Source organism: Canis lupus, chromosome 1 (genome assembly GCF_011100685.1).
Source record: "Canis lupus familiaris isolate Mischka breed German Shepherd chromosome 1, alternate assembly UU_Cfam_GSD_1.0, whole genome shotgun sequence".
Classification (NCBI taxonomy): Eukaryota; Metazoa; Chordata; class Mammalia; order Carnivora; family Canidae; genus Canis; species Canis lupus.
In genome coordinates, this window is record NC_049222.1 from 92,485,531 (window position 1) to 92,502,030 (window position 16,500).

At 37.3% G+C, this 16,500-nt stretch overlaps 1 protein-coding gene across 28 annotated transcripts in view; it reads right to left on the bottom strand.

Moving 5' to 3' along the window:
• RFX3 (regulatory factor X3) overlaps window positions 1–16,500 on the bottom strand; it is a 289,026-nt gene that overhangs the window by 40,469 nt on the left and 232,057 nt on the right. For all 28 annotated transcript variants that reach the window (XM_038527193.1, XM_038527196.1, XM_038527198.1 and 25 more), the window contains 4 exons: window positions 12,654–12,769; window positions 12,059–12,213; window positions 7,786–7,883; window positions 4,658–4,807 (listed from right to left, as the gene is read on the bottom strand). In XM_038527193.1, the coding sequence (XP_038383121.1) occupies window positions 4,658–4,807; window positions 7,786–7,883; window positions 12,059–12,213; window positions 12,654–12,769 (519 nt within the window). The remainder of the gene's footprint in view (window positions 1–4,657; window positions 4,808–7,785; window positions 7,884–12,058; window positions 12,214–12,653; window positions 12,770–16,500) is intronic.

Genomic DNA, 16,500 nt, shown 5'->3' on the forward strand with positions numbered 1-16,500 from the left:
TTTTGGCTTGGTTTTTTTTTTGTTTTTTTTTGTTTTTTTTCCATTAATGTCTAAGCACTTTTTAAAATTGTGGTAAAAAACAACAGAATTTATCATCTCAACCAGTTTTAAGGGTACAGTCTAGGACTGTTAACGATATGTTCCTTATTATGTGATCAATCCCTAGAACTCTCATTTTGCAAAACTAAAGCTCTATACCGATTGTAGGGAGGGTTGCTTTTTTTTATTTGTTTGTGCATGGATAACAGGGGAGGGGTTGGGAGGAGGAACTCATTGGTTATCTTTGGAGGAATTTAATTTCCTTTCTTACCATAAATTCAAACTCACTATTTACTTGGAAGTTAGTTTTAGCAAAGAGGATGATTGGAACTGAAAACTAACTTAGAGAAATAAAACCACAGGACATTATTCTGGCTTTTCAAATTACATTATATGTCATTTTACTACTCTGGAGATTGAAGATAAACTAACAATAGGGTACACTGTAAATATTCCCTTGTGAGAGGAATTTGGACATTTCAGCTCTATAAATGGAAAAAGCTAAGAAGAACACTAAAGATGTTCTTAACTTACAAATAGATTATATCCAAAATGATAAGGAGTCGGTAGTTTCAAAATTGGAATGTCTTTTAATTAAGCAAACACAAGTGTACCCAATGGTTAATTTACCAGGTCAACCCACTAAACCTATTTTCCCTTAATGTGGATAAAAACTATCCACTTACACGCACACACAAAATACCTCTGCAATGCTATCAATTTTTTTAAAGATTTTATTTATTTATTCATGAGAGACACAGAGAGAGAGAGAGAGAGAGAGAGAGAGGCAGAGACACAGGCAGAGGGAGAAGCAGGCTCCATGCAAGGGAGCCTGATGTGGGACTCGATCCTGGATCTCCAGGATCAGGCCCTGGGCTAAAGGTGGTGCTAAACCGCTGAGCCACCTGGGCTGCCCAATGCTATCAATTAAATAAAACAGAAAACCAATTATACTATAGTAGAAAGATTGCCTTTTTAAAAAGATTTCTTTATGCATTTTAGAGAGAAAGAGAGAAAGAGACAGTACATGCACAAATAGGGGTAGGGGCAGAGGAAGAGGAAGAAAAAGAGAATCTCCAGTAGACTCCTTGCTGAGCATGGAGCCCAACGTGGGGCTCAATCTCAGGACCTGAGACCATGACCTGAGCCAAAATCAAGAGTCAGATGCTTAACTGACTGAGCCATCCGGGTGCCCCTAGAAAGATTATCTTGAATACATAAGCAAAAGATGAGTTAATTGAGAAGAATGAAGTGGTGAAAAAGATTTATGGATATCCTGAAGAAAACCTTTTAGTACTTCCAAGCTCTTAAGAGCATGATAATGTTGACACTTAAGTGTAATCTCATCGTTTTACATTAAAGCCTTCTTACTTCAAAAGCACCACTCATACACATCCTTTTTACTGAGATCCCCTGTCAAGGGGGCAAGGACAACCTCCAGATGAACAAGACAGCGTGACAAAAGTGGGATGAAAGGTGGAAGAAGGTCGAGAACTCTAGAGGACTCTCCAAAAACCGGGCAAAGCTCCAAACAAAACGAAAGAAAGGAGTTAAAGGTGGAACATACTCCCCTAAGAGATTACTGATTAAGATGAACATAGCATGAGAAAAAAAGGTGTTGGGGAAACAGAGGGCACGCCACTATGTTCCTGGTCGTCTGAGGAGAGGAAAAGTGTCTCGGAGGACAGATGGTGAATCAATACAGGTTTTATGCAGACCCAGGAGAAGTTCAGAGGAAGGGAGAAGGTAGTCTCAGGTGGTGGGTGGAGGATGAGAAGAGTAGAGGTATAATCCACCACTTATATGAAAAGATGTTCTCAGGTTGGTGGTTATAACCCAGAGGAACTCATTTGCATAAATACTATATAGGGCTGCAGATACACAAATACATCAAAAAACCTTTCTCAGATATTATTAGGAATCATTCTTTATGTTTTCTGTTACGTAACTTACTTAACACTTGAAACTACAAGTTGCCTTACTATCTCAGCTTTTTTAAAGCTACTTTTAAAAGGATCTTTTCTGAATGAAGATTTGAAAGAAACATTATGGAATAAATTTTAAGGTAATATGGGCATTTCGTATTCTAACCAAAATCAGTTAACATAAATTTCATTGAACGTTGTAAAGTTAATGGCTTTGCAAACCTGAGAGTCTGTTCTTATAAACATTTTATGTTTGCACGTGTGTATTTATACTTGTTTGTACACAGATATATAAGATACACAGAAAGACAGATTGCTTAAAACTTCACATCACTGGGAGTTTGAGCTCAATCCATGAAATTCAGAATGAACTCAACTAATTACTATACCCTAAACTGAATCAACTCCAAATATTACTTTTTGATATATTTAAATCACAAAAGTAGACCAGAACCACAGATTAAAATTTCTAGGAGATGGGAGTAATTCATGGTTTATTTTAACTCAAAGGTATTGGGTGGTTGTTTTTTTAAGTTTTATTGAGATATGATTCTTGTATCATACAATTCATTCGTTTTGAAGTATATCATTCAATGGCTTTTTGTAGAACATTGAGAGTTGTGCATCTATCACCACAATTTTAGAATGTTTTCATTTCCCCCAAAGAACCCTCCCCCATCTATCACCTTTCAATTCCCAGTCCCTAGAACTCAGGCAATTATGAACCTACTTTCTGTCTCCTATAGACTTATCTATTCTGCACATTCCATATAAAAGGAAATCAGGCTCTATGTGGTCCTTTGTGTCTGGCTTCTTGGGCTTAGCACAGTATTTTTCAAAGGTCACTCACAGTGTAGCAGGTAGCAGAACCACATTTCCTTTTATTGCCCAGTAATATTCTACTGTGTGGCTCTGTTTATGTGCTCCACAGTTAATAGGTATATGGGTTGTTTCCACTTCCTGGCAATAATACGAATAATGCTGCTACGAGCATCCACGTACAAGTTTCATGTGGATAGGATTTCATTTCTCTTGGTAGGTACCTAGGAGTGAAGTTGCTGAGTCACACCGTAACTCTCGAGAAACTGCCAGACTTTTTTCCAAAGTGGCTGCATTTGACATTCTCATCAGTTGTGTGTGAGGGTTCAGTGGCGTGCCCCTCATTTCCCCCCTATATCTTTTGTGTTACTTTTCATACTGTTCCTTTTAATCAGTAACCTCTTTTTTTTTTTTAATTTTTATTTATTTATGATAGTCACAGAGAGAGAGAGAGAGGCAGAGACATAGGCAGAGGGAGAAGCAGGCTCCATGCACCGGGAGCCCGCGCCCTGGGCCAAAGGCAGGCGCCAAACCGCTGCGCCACCCAGGGATCCCCCAGTAACCTCTTTCTTAAGGTAGCATATTCCACCTTTAACTCCCTTCTTTCCTTTTATGATTAGCTGTCTCATTATACTGAGTTTAGTGGGTAAGAAGCAGGATCCCACTGTGGTTTGGAGCTGTATCTCCCTGGTGGCTAATTATGTTCATTCTCTTTTCAGGTGCTTATTGGCCATTTGTATACCTTCTTTGGAGAAATGGCTTTGTAGATCTTTGCTCTTTTCAAACTGGACTTTTTCTTTTTTTATTAAGATTTTATTTATTTATTCATGAGAGACACAGAGAGAGAAGCAGAGACATAGGCAGAGGGAGAAGCAGACTCCCTGTGGGGAGCTCGAAGTGGGACTCGATCCCAGGACCCTGGGATTACTCCCTGAGCCGAACACAGATATTCAACCCCTGAGCCACCCAGGCGTCCCCCTGTCTTTTTAAATTGTGTGCTTTTTTTTTTTTTTATCATATACATGATTTGTAAAAATTTTCTCAATTTTATCAGTTATTTTATTTTCTTGCTGGCCTCTTGAAGCACAAAAGGTTTTCATTTTGATTATGTTCAGTTCAAGTATTTTTTTCTTTCTTTTGTTGCCTGTGCTTTGAGGAATGCAATACTTTTATATGGTAACAACTAGTCTCATTACTTTAGTACCTGAAATAAAATATTTGTGGGATTTCATAATAATATTCCTAAATTAGCTAGGTGGACTTTAAAGTACAAGTGTATAGTTTGCTCACAGGTTAAAATCTTTTTTTTTTTTTTTCATTTGGATGAACAAAGTAGACAAATATATTGTTCCTAATTCTTTCCAAATAAATAGAAATTTACTGGGCATTCTGAAATAGAGGTTCTAACTGTTCTTAGTTCTTTCAAGGTGAGACACTATTAAAAACATGTATCTCTTGTGTGTCACAGTGTAAAAGACTTCATGTATTACTAAATATGTCAACAGGAATCCAAGATAGGCGTTATAAGGTAGGAAAAGGCAAGCCCAGAGCAGGTAAGTAATTTGTCCAAGATGCCACAGCTAGCAGATGGAAGAGTTCAACCTCCATGACTGTGACTGTCCTGACTCCATTAACTATTTAGCAAACCCTGCTGACATGTTGCATCTAAACAATACATCTTAGCCAACTTTAACCACGAAACAGAGCAGCAGTAAAGTAGCGGCTAAGTCAGACTCTCCTCTTTTAGGACACCCCGAACAAAGATGTTGTCTGTGCACTGACGAAACTTAGGCAAGAAATATGATGATCCTCGCGAAGAAGGAAAAACTGGGTGTCTTTTCTTCCAAGACACATTTTGAAAGAAAACCGAGTACCTGGACATTGGCAAAGTCAACACGGTTGAGGTCATTGAGCATCTGGTTGATCTGGGAAGTGTTCTGGAGCACTGCACGAGCTGCCTGGGCCAGGTGATTGAGCGATGTGTATCTTCGCAGAGTCTGGGCAAAGGCACTTACAGCGGCAACCTGGAAAAAAAGTCCTATCAAAACCAAGTAGTTTTCTCTCCAGTCCAAGAAACCACTGAAATCTTCACATCTTTCTTCCCTGGCCAAAATAAATGCTTTGTTCTGATACTTATTCCACATTCGCTTCATGTGAGAGCTTACTTGTAAATTATAGCATTTAAATCTCTAAGCCAAGTATTATTTTCCTTTTGAGTAGGTAGAGGTCAAGACTAAAACAAACTCCCATGTTCTTTGACATGAGTGTAGCATTAATTAAACCAGTCTTGCAAGAAATGACTTCTTGGTCTAGGGAAGCAGGAAAAATGTTGATTATCATTTCTCTTTTATACTCTCTGCAGGACAGGCAATACAAACTCGGTCAATACAACTTTTCCTCTTTTTAATTTGGAAAACCAAATTGTACAGTCTCACTTTTTTAAATAAAGAATTGTCTACTATTGAGAGTACTTTCATTCAGATTCACTATTATTGCTTTTATTTTAGAGAAGGTGAAACAAGAGTATTCGTAGCTTTTCTTAGCATATACATAGCCAATAAACTTGTCAGACATAAGCACCAAGAACTCTTTTTCACGATCTGAATTTACGTAGAAGAGCCATCCAGGATTTCTCCATTTGCCCCTCAACATCTACTTTCCCTCTTTCTCCATCTGCTCTGCCCAGGAAGATGACTTTGAATGGACTATGTTTAACCATTTCCCTTACATTCTAGCTTTCACTTGGGTTTGGCCAATGGTAGGCACTGGGAGGAGACAGAAGGATAGGGGAAAAAAAGGAGTAATCAAAGTATTTATCCCCCTACCACCTCCACTCTCTCCCCGTTTTGGCAAAGCTTGCTTCTGTGGACTAACGCCACAGTCCTTGAAGGAAGGAGAGGATATCCTACTACCACAGCTTTTCCCTCTTTCCCCTTGAGACCTTGGGATACTCAGGACTGCTCACTGTTGCTACTGCTGGGGTGCTTTACCATTCTTCCAGGTTTTTTTTTTTTTTTAACTCTGTTCGCATCTTTGGGAATAGACCCTTCCTAAATTCTTTTCAAGTATTCTCCCTTTGGATATACCATTTGCTTCCTTCTGAAAGTCTCAATGAAATATGTTATATTGAAAGATACCCAAGATAATATGTTAAAAAAAAAAAGTCTAGGTAAATATCTAAATCTCATGGAAATCTGTCACATGCACCATAAATCTAACGAGCATTTTAACATACTTATAGGAATAGATGGTATGCCATTAAATCATGATGGGTCTGTATGAAGTAGCTGATTCAACAGTCCTGTACAGGGTGTTCACAGGTCAAAGGATGCTTTCTGTCTTGATAGTGAGATGTTTCAGGACTATGTGGAACTTGGAAGAGGTCTTATACTTGTTTCCATGTCTGTGGTTTTTATTAACTGAGTACATACTATGTGCCAGATGCCATATTCAGTGCCTCACCATATGTTGCCTTAATTCACATAACCATCACATTAGACACATTAGACTTAAAGGGGTTAAGCAGCTGGCTCAAGGTTACACAGAAACTATGTTCTGGTGGTGGGATATGTTTGATAACCATGGCCAGTCACAACCTAACTATGCTCTTTCTTCTTTCAGAGTAGATTATTTTCATTGATTGAGTGCTCAGCTGGAAAAAAGATTGCACATCTGTGATAAAAGAAAAACAGAAGACACCCTCCCTCCAAGGCAGATCATCCAAATCAACTCTGGGGATTGATGATATTGGCCAATATTGCAGTTAGATTGCTACCACATTCACTTTGATGATACTGGGAAGGAAGGTGCTTCTAGCTCTTTGAAGTATGAATGTAAATATGACTGACTTTGTAATTGGAAAGCATTCCTATAACCGTCATAATCAAATACTACCTTCTTACCTTGCCCACCTCAATGTGGCACTCTAGAACTTTCTGTAATGATGGAAATGCTCTATATACATGCTGCCAAATATGGTAGCCACTGGCCGCTTGGAGTTATGGAACACTTGAAACACAGCTAGCTCGTGTGGCTGAAGAACTAAAATTTTAATTTAATTTAAATTTCAAATTCAAATTAAATAGCCCCTGTGGCTATCCTCACAGTTCTGGCCGCATAGCTCTAGAGCAGCAATCTAAGGTGAAATATTCCTTCTGCGTGTTTTTTGTTTGTTTATTCCTGTATGTTTTAGGAAGTCTTATTGCAAACCTTAGGTCAAAGCAGAAGGAACTGGGAGCTACTTATGTTCCCAAAGAGACTTGTCAGCTACATGAACTTCAACCTATTAACTATATCCCCAAATTGAAAAGACAATGGGTGTATGGATGAAGTGGATAGAGTCATTGAGAAAAAGCCAGGAATGTAATTTTTGGTACAAACTTCAGACAGAATCAGTCCAATCTTGCTATAGGATATGTTCACAGATTAACCTAAAGTAACGAGGTGAGCAAGGGGTAGAGAGCACAGTTCATATCTATAGCTGAACAATCCACATTCCTGATAAACACTGATCAATTATAAGATAATTGCTCACTTTAAGAAATGATACCTTGATTCACAAAAGCATTCTCTAGTGTTAAAAAAAATCCTGAAAATCAAAAGAATATTAATTTACATAAACGTTTCACAATATAATGAATATAGTTGAGGACTTCAAAACTCTAAAACTCCCTCAAGTGGAAACTGTTTGAACATTCTAGGCTATTCTTTTTAATTTTTGTGATGAAGCAATTTGAAAAACATACTTTGGAAAAGGGCTTGGAAATACACGCCACTTAAAATGTTCCTCTAGTTTCTTCAAAAGGAGCATTATCAAACACTACCTCTTGTGCGGGTTCTTGATTACATGGTTATAAAGCACAAACAAAAAACCAGTTTGAAAAGTTTAATACATTCCAGTATCAACCTTGTACATGATAACATTTGATAGGACTGATATAAAATTCACAGCTCAGAACAGATTTCTAAACACAGAAGAAAAAGCAAACACATATGAACTTACCTTGGTTTGTATCATTCTCTGTGGGATATTGTTCATGGCATTGGAAAGCCAACCTTCAAGGCTTTTTGCAAAATTTCGAATGGCTTGGGTCAAGGCACCTAAATGTTGAAGAATAAAAGCAGAACGAAAAAGACACCAAAGAACATTAATCTTTATTCCAGGAGAAGAGAAAACATGTGTACATAACATCTGAAATAGCACAGAACTTCTACTGTCCTCATTGATGAGACTTTTTTTAGCATAATTCCTAACTTTGAAAGCATCCAAGAAGTATATTTTGGGCTTTTTTTTTCTTTTAAAGCTCTTTTGTTCCCAGATATTTATGACAGTTCGTTGGGAAATGAAAACACTCAAACATTTTTGCTTATAGCAACATATACCAGTTGTGAATATACTTATGGAATTCTCTGCCTTAGACCAAAACACTCTTCTCATTAGCAGCTTTATGCTTTATGTATTTTCTTTATAAATTCTTCATCTTGATTTTTCAAGCTCTTAATCTATTTTTCTTTCTTTAGTTAAAAAGAAAACAATGCAAAGCTTTCTCCCTTTCTCTACACATATATTCATGATAGAACATATTAATTAGAATAGTTATCTCTTCCACTTGTTGAAAAGTAAAGTAAAAGTTAAAATTGTCTGACTTGAAAATTTTGGACAACTATTCTCCGTTTCACTTGCTAGGTAGAGATAAAATATCAGTGTGATAAAACTGCTGTCCCAGAGACCACTATTCTTAAGATATTCCTAAAATAGACCATTCCATATTCTGCACCTATCTGTTAAGACCTGAAAGAGGACTGGGTCCCACGAGAGTAGCTTTTATGGTGGTCATAAAAAGACTGGAAGGATCATGTTATCAGGAATGACTAACAACTATTTTATTTTTATTTATTTTTTATTTTTTATTTTTTTTTTACTAACAACTATTTTACAAGAAGGGATCTGCTTCCTGAGACTGCTTTATAATAAAAACAGAACTCTCCGCTTCTTCAACAAGTAATTCAGTCAATAGTATTTTACTTCATCTGTTCCCAAAGTTCCACAGTGTAGGGAGCAGTTTCAGACCTTTTAAATAGATAAGTGTTTGAAAAACCCACAACGTGAAATTAAGCTCTGTGGGTTCCCTTTAATGTGGCAGGCATTATAATTTGGACTCTCCTATAAGAAACACGGAAGTAACCTTTTTCTCCAAAGCTCCCAAGAATATTAATATTGATGCTGGGATTAAATTTCTTGGTTTTTCTTCCTGTGCTCAAATGAGTCTGGCATGCTTCTCTATTACGTTTGGTAAAGCAGGCTTAGAAATAATTTAGCCTGCTCAAGTTGCTTGTGAAAGATACAGATTTTACTAACCCAATCATAAAAACAACTGTTTTTTAAAATCACTTCTTTAACTGATCAAATGACAGAAGAGAGGATGAAATGACTAAATTTTGATTAGGAGAACTACTCAAGAAGTATCAACTCTTAACCATGACAATCATCTACTGGAAACACTGAGTTGGAAATTTCTTGCGTACTAATCTTGTGAAATTTCCGAAGCTTCCCACTTAAGCCAAAAAGAAAAAAGAAAGAAAAATATTTTTCTGCTGTCTTATGTACTTAGAACCATGGAGGGCAGGCATGAATGGAAATGAAAAAGAGAGAAAAAAAATTTAACGACCCTTTTTGAAACTCAGGAAAATTCTGTTCAAGATTCATCTTGGCTATCTATATTTGGCAGGTTTTCTACTCTTAATATATAATAATAATTTGATCTGCATTAAAAAAAACAAGAACTAAGAAAAATTACTTTAAAAAATATTTAGTATGGGTCTCGTTTTATCTAGGCAAATTTGATACTAGGAAGATTACAAGATAAAAAGATGTTCTGTACATCAAATGACTGAGAGTTTTTACTTTCTTGTACTAAATGACATTTGGGACCACCTTGCCATGTACTCATAATTGTACATAAGTGTTACCAGTTGAGTTCTTATACAATTCTTACACTTAACAGTTTTTCGTTTTCAGATAAATGTATTTTAGAATATAGTAGCTTCAAGCTGACTTCAAATTAGTGTGATATGCAGACTTTTTTTTTTTTTTTTTTGGCTATAAAAAGGAATCCCATCTGGACAGTAAATGGTAGAGTGAAGTTCTAGTAGCCAGGAAAATATAATTTTTAAAAATAAAATTAAGTTTGTTCTCTCTATAGGGATTCATGTCAGATCAAATTGTACAGATTGACTCTGACAACTTTTCCTCATGAATGGATGGCTTAAAATTTAAAACCATTCCAAAGATAACTTGTCTCAACCTGCTTGTGATTAATATTAAAACGCACACGATCAGAAGATAACTATTTGAGCTGTATATTAAGCTTTGTTTTGTTAAGTCTTGTTATAGAATCAGAATTACATTTCCAAATGTACTTTGTAGGGGAGCACATTAATATCCCTTGTAATTTCACAGAAACTCAAACTATGGTCATCTGAAAATTCCTGAATTTGAGTTGTCTGCTAAACGTAGAGACAGACTTCTTGACAGAATAAATTGGCTTTCAAAGCAAAATTTGCAAAAACAAAAACAAAAATCAAGTGTATTGTGTACTTAAAATTATGAGGCTGATAGTCAGCTAAAATTGATACGTGATTTAGGTTAGGGAAATGTTGACTTCACAAGTCCTGACAAAGCAAAAGACTTCAGAATTGTTTAATGAATATTGATGTTGTTGATTTGCCTCAAACAAGAAAGAGCCCACTGACATCTCTTCTTGTATCTCATGAGAGAAATGGTACTTGGGGGGTAAGATGTCACAGGTTAATGAGCCAACCCTATGAAACTTCTCTTAAATATCTCTAGAGATTATTACTCAGAGCACAGGGAGCAAGGCAAAAACAAGGAAAATCAAGATTCTGGAACATAAATTGGTAGAGAATTTACACATGGAAACTTTCCATGACAACATCACTTTTAATCAATCGACAGTCAGGAAACCTGGTATAGATAAAGTGGAAAATATTAGCAATTTATAAAAATGTGAGACAGTGACAGTTGGAATTCTTTTTTTAAAACTCATTTCTAGATAAATTTATGTGTGTTCATTGTTATTATATGTAAATGAGCGTCTAAGCCTCTATTTCAAGATGGTGGGAAACATATGAAAGCACTTGTATCTTCCACTGTTGTTTATCATATTTAGAAAAAAGAAAGTATAAACATACAAACACTGGTATCTTCACCTTTTCTTTTACTAAATCCCTGCTTAATATTTTGTTATGATTCAACATAAATCACCTGTGAACAGGGTACTTTAAGTACGTGGCTGGCAATTTCACAAGCTATAAGACTGCTTTCATCTTATTAATGTCACTGTAGAGTTAAAATTCTGTCCCATTTCTTTAAAAGTTAAGGTCACGAGTATGTGCTCATAAAGATGTTGGCATAAAATCCTTTCAACTGCCTCTGACACAAGTATCCATAGTAGCATTTATATTGACACTTGCAGAAAATAGCTTTGTTGGCTACAAGATAGTTTAATAAACACCATCACCGAAAAAAAAGTCATCTAAGTTATCTATGTAATTCCTATATTGTTTCATGGTGGGAATATAACACTCGTCTAGTTATATATATAGAGATTTTTTGCTCACAATGCCAGTTAACCATTACTGTTAATGGAAACTGCATTTGTAGTTCTCAACATGATGGAGGTGACAAAGTAAATGCTTTTATACAGGAATTCAACTTTAGTGGAAACCAAGATAAATTCATTTCAAATCAAAAGCAACCATGAAAGAGGCTGGTCTCGCAATTACAGATTTCAAAAACTTTTGGCTTTATGAAGGAAACTGTGTCCTTTGGTAGAATAATCTATACAAGGCTGCCTGGCCTGGGAGTGTTCTCGCAATTAGTCACTGGGGCTGTCACAACTATAGGTTGTCTTTTCTATCGAAAAGAAAATGAATGATTGGAAAACAGATCCTTTTTTTGCCCCTGTCCACTACAGTTCTGCTCTAGGCTACTCTCATGCAATGCTCTTGTGTTGCATGTCTTGCTCTATTTTGTTTGGCAAATCTAAATGAGATGAGAATCACCCTGGATTGCAACGTCACTTTCCCAAATTTCTCGGGTGGAACGTATGAGAACAAAAGCATGTTTTGTTCTATTTTGTTTGGCAAATCTAAATGAGATGAGAATCACCCTGGATTGCAATGTCACTTTCCCAAACTTCTCGGGTGGAACGTATGAGAACAAAAGCATCCGTACTTGTCTGCATTTAACTTACTAGGAATAGGTCTAAGCACGTCGGGGATGAGAATCTCCACCAAAGCCTGGTACATCCCATGGTCACAGTTACACATCCATTTCAGGATAGACTCATGTTTGCACAGAGTTATCAGCTTTGCTTTCGGAAGTCGACTTTCTATTTCACTCAGATTGCTGGTGTGAATAAATGTAGCAAATGAATAGATGGCAAATGAGGATAAAAAAGAAAATGGACTTTAAAAATAGTTTTAGTTTATCAAATATCACTGAGGTTAGAACTATACCACCAATGCACTGGTGCCATACGGCTGGATATATATATAACACTCCCCCAGAGCTGCCTATGCACGTTAATACTTTCTGACGGTATGAAAGGCACATATGATACTCATTCCATGAGGATGAAATAGCTCTACCACAGTCCCCCAAATCAATAAAAATGGGACTACAACACACACACGCTGAAACCTCCAGAGGCCGGTTTGTGGTTCATTTCAATCTATTCATTTAATGTTATCAGGTCAGGTTCACAACTGGTATACACATCTCTAATTTATTAGCTGTGACATCTACTCAGCCATGGAAATGAATTGGAAAAGCATATTGATTCTGACCTTGATTCAGTGATGGTAGTGCCGTCAGTTGGAGTAGAAGGAGAATAGCGCCAGAATGTTTGCCACAGTTTTTCTATCAGGCTAAACTGAAGATTCACAACAACGTCCAATATTGCCTACAAAACAGAACGGTTATCGGCATCACCTGATGATGCTTCCTACAGGCATGGGTGAGGGGTGCATTCCGCATTGGGATGGAAACGGCAAGGACACCTCAGGATGCCCAAGCTATATGGTGAAACTGGAGTGAATTTTGCCAATGGAAGCAGGTGGACCGAAGAGCTTAGGCAGGGAGCATGTAACTCTGGAAAGATGAATGGGATGATGTGTATCCCTCCCATCACGGCCACATGTCCTTATGTTAACCTCTCTTTTTTCTCACTTTCGTCCCTTCCTCTCCATTGTCTTCTCTTACTCTGCTGCCATTCATTCACACGCTGCTTCCTTCTGCCACCATGCTGCTACCATACTTCCCATTCTTAGACCGAAAGGGACACAGTCCCCAGTGGCTCAGGGGTGCCAATGGCCATCAAAGAGGGCAGAAGGGAAGGGTGTGAGGCTGCCTGCCTGCAGGTGGCAGAGTCAAGGCTAAATGACCCTGTCCCAGGGCCACTGACCATGATTCTAGAGTGTCCCCAGGCCACCAGAGGCTGGGGGAGGAACTCAATGAGGCTGGCCTTCAGAAGACAGCCACCTGTCCAGGCAGGAAAAGGGCACCTCTTTGGTCAAGCCATGCTTTCACTTCCATCCCATCTCTGCTCATTCCCTTTAGAGAGCAGCTTTAAGACTCCCCCTTCTTCTAACCTTGGGGGCAGGGCCCTCATCTCCTCCTTCTGCTTCATTTTATCTCCCAGAACCATTTCCCAGCTGCATCAAAGACATTTTATTTTTTGATGATGCTAAAATTTGCCCCCTTCATTAAATTTTGATGATCATATTTAATTTCACCCTGCCATCGCAATTAGTTTATAAATTCGCCTTCAGATAAAAGCAGTCAAAAAACCAAAGAATAACTTGTTTGTGCAAAGAACATGTGACTCTGTGATTATTCTGAGCATAAAAGACAGAAGTCATCACCATAATGTGTTTGATGTCATGAGCACTGAGAATGAGCCCAGGTAAAGCAGCCCCATCGAGATCTACAAAGTTCCTAGAAGCAAGGAGACAACAGGGGGCAATCGAGAGACTCAATGTGGGTAGTTAAGGCAAAAGGAGGAAACTTAACTTCATAATTTTAGAGTCTGTGCCACCCATATAAATCTGTGGCCCTCTGTATGATACGGAGAATAACTGATGTTCTATAGAAGCACACTCTGAGACAAATTCAAACACTAAGGAAAATGTGTTTGGGGGCATGTTAATTAACACACTCCTCACTCTTTGATTATTAGTAACAATAAAGATGCAAGTGTAAGCCTGGAAGGTAAAAGGCAGATAGATGGCCCTCCTCCCAGGCAGAAATGTTGTCAAAGGGGCAAATTACTATTTTTTTCAAGATGTATTTATTTTGAGAGAGAGAGAACATGAGTGAGTGAGTGCAGGGAGGGACAGAGAGAGGGGGAGAGAGAAACTTTAGCAGACTCCGTTCTGTGCTGACCATGGAGCTGGACAGAGGGTTCGCGCTTACGACCCCAGATGATGACCTAAGCTGAAACCAAGAGTCAGACACTCAATCAACTGCACTACCCAGGCACCCTGAGGCAAATTATTATACTGCTTTCTCAGTTGTACCTTCAGCACATTCCAAGAGCTATCTATTAATAAAACAACTACTAATACCATATATAATACCTACATATCGCTATCTGTGAGATTGCTGTAAGAATGCTAAGCTTTTTTAAAAATAAAACCAATTACTGTTGCAGCAACTTTTCTTATAACAAGAAAATTATACTTGTACCTTCCATAAAAAAAACTAGGGAATCTTATGAAATAGCTTTGATAAGCAAATTGTGAGAATTCCAAAAACAGGCAAAAAAAGGTATATTAATCTTCCTTAAAAACATTAACTATATGGAATATGAGAAAGATTAGGCAAGGGAAGAATTCGGTGCATCTTAAATTCAGTATCTCTCCAAATTAAGTAATCTCAAATAATTGCTTTGAAAAGGACATTCACATCAGTCTCACTTGAGACATTTCTACAAATGAATAAAACATTTTACCATTTGTCCACCTACTTTCAAATATGTTCAGACTAAAATATATAGGCAAATGTATTTTTAAATAATCCTTATTGTACTGGCTTAGGGCAAGTGGCTATTTACAGGATGGGATATGGGACTGAACACCTGTATTTCAAAAGTTTGGAGGTTCAGGATGAAGAAATAATTAGGATTCTTATTTCATATATGCTGCTTGTGCCTCACAAGCGACGGCACGAATGCCGGTAACTGAAATAAGTGGGGATCATTCTAGGGACTGCTGTTTCCCACATATACTGATTACCATACGTGTCCATACCTCTTCATATAGACTATTCCTGAATGTTGGTATGTTAATGAAATTTTTGTAATCCAAAAGATAATTTCATCTTTTGTCTTATTGGTGTTTTCTACTTAGAATAAGCTTACTGTACATTCTTCAGTAATATAAATAATCATGCTCCAATTTATATTTTGAACAAACAAAAGAAACTTAACCCAAATTTTGTTTCTGTAGGTTGGCTTGCTTAAAGCAAGATGCACCTGAGCACAGAGAAATGAGAAACTGCTTAGAGAATCTTTATATAAATCTTTATTGAATATACATGATATTCATGTACAAAGAAAGACTTTTTTTTTCTAGGTACATAAGGCTCATCCAGAAACCCTCTAATGTTGGGAGAAGTGCAGTAGTCCAAGAGAGATGAATATTAAGTGTCTTTCAACATTCCAAGAAATTCTGGGAACAAATTGGCAGGACATGTTGAAAAACACTTTTGGCACATGGTTTGTTAATAAAGAGAGAACTCGCCCTTGGTTGTTAATAATCCAGCACCCTTGACAAGCACTCGGATTCACTCAAGCAGTTTGTATTTCTGGAGTGGGAAAAAAAAATCTGTGAATGCTATGAGCTGAGACTTCTCACTGCATACTGCATTGTCAGCAGTCAGGACGACTGCCCATGAAACCCAAAGGAATATCTTTTACTCCTAAGCAGATCACAAATAGCCCTGGAATAAAGCTACTTAAATTCTAAACAGTATTCCTCTTTCAAAAGGAGAGGCACTTAAAATAATTCTTATTTCAGTCTGTTAGCCTTTCTACCAGGTGAGCTGCAGGTATATTAAAACGCTGGCTCTGAGGGAGTTCACCTCCTGGAGACAATGAGCCAGTTCTGGTGGGGAATCCTCAGGAAAGGAGTAGAAGCAGAGATGGAATAATACCAAGAGAATCTTTAATAACCACAAAAACAAAACAAAACTAGCCCCACAATAATCCCTGGAAGGAACATCTAAAATCCTTCATTAAACATTTCTAAATAGTATCTTTTTCCTTTTTTTTTCTTAAAGTTTAATTATTTATTTAAGTAATTTCTACACCCAGTGTGGGGTCGAGGTTAAAAGCTGCATGCTCTCCTGAGCTAGCCAGGCACGCCTCCAGAAAATATTTTTGATAGAAATACACAATTATGGTATAAAATTCAAAAGGTCAAAAGGGATTTTGAAAAATTAGGGGCTCTTCCCCCAACTCCCAGTCACTCAGTTTCCTTCACAAAGGCAACCATTAAGACATTAACATTTTGTTCTTTCTGCTGGAAAGATTTGTATACATGTTGTTTTTCACTCAAATGATACTATACTATATATGCCTGTTTTATATCTTGCTTTTCCCTCAAAAATAAATCCCGGAAGTTAGTCTACATT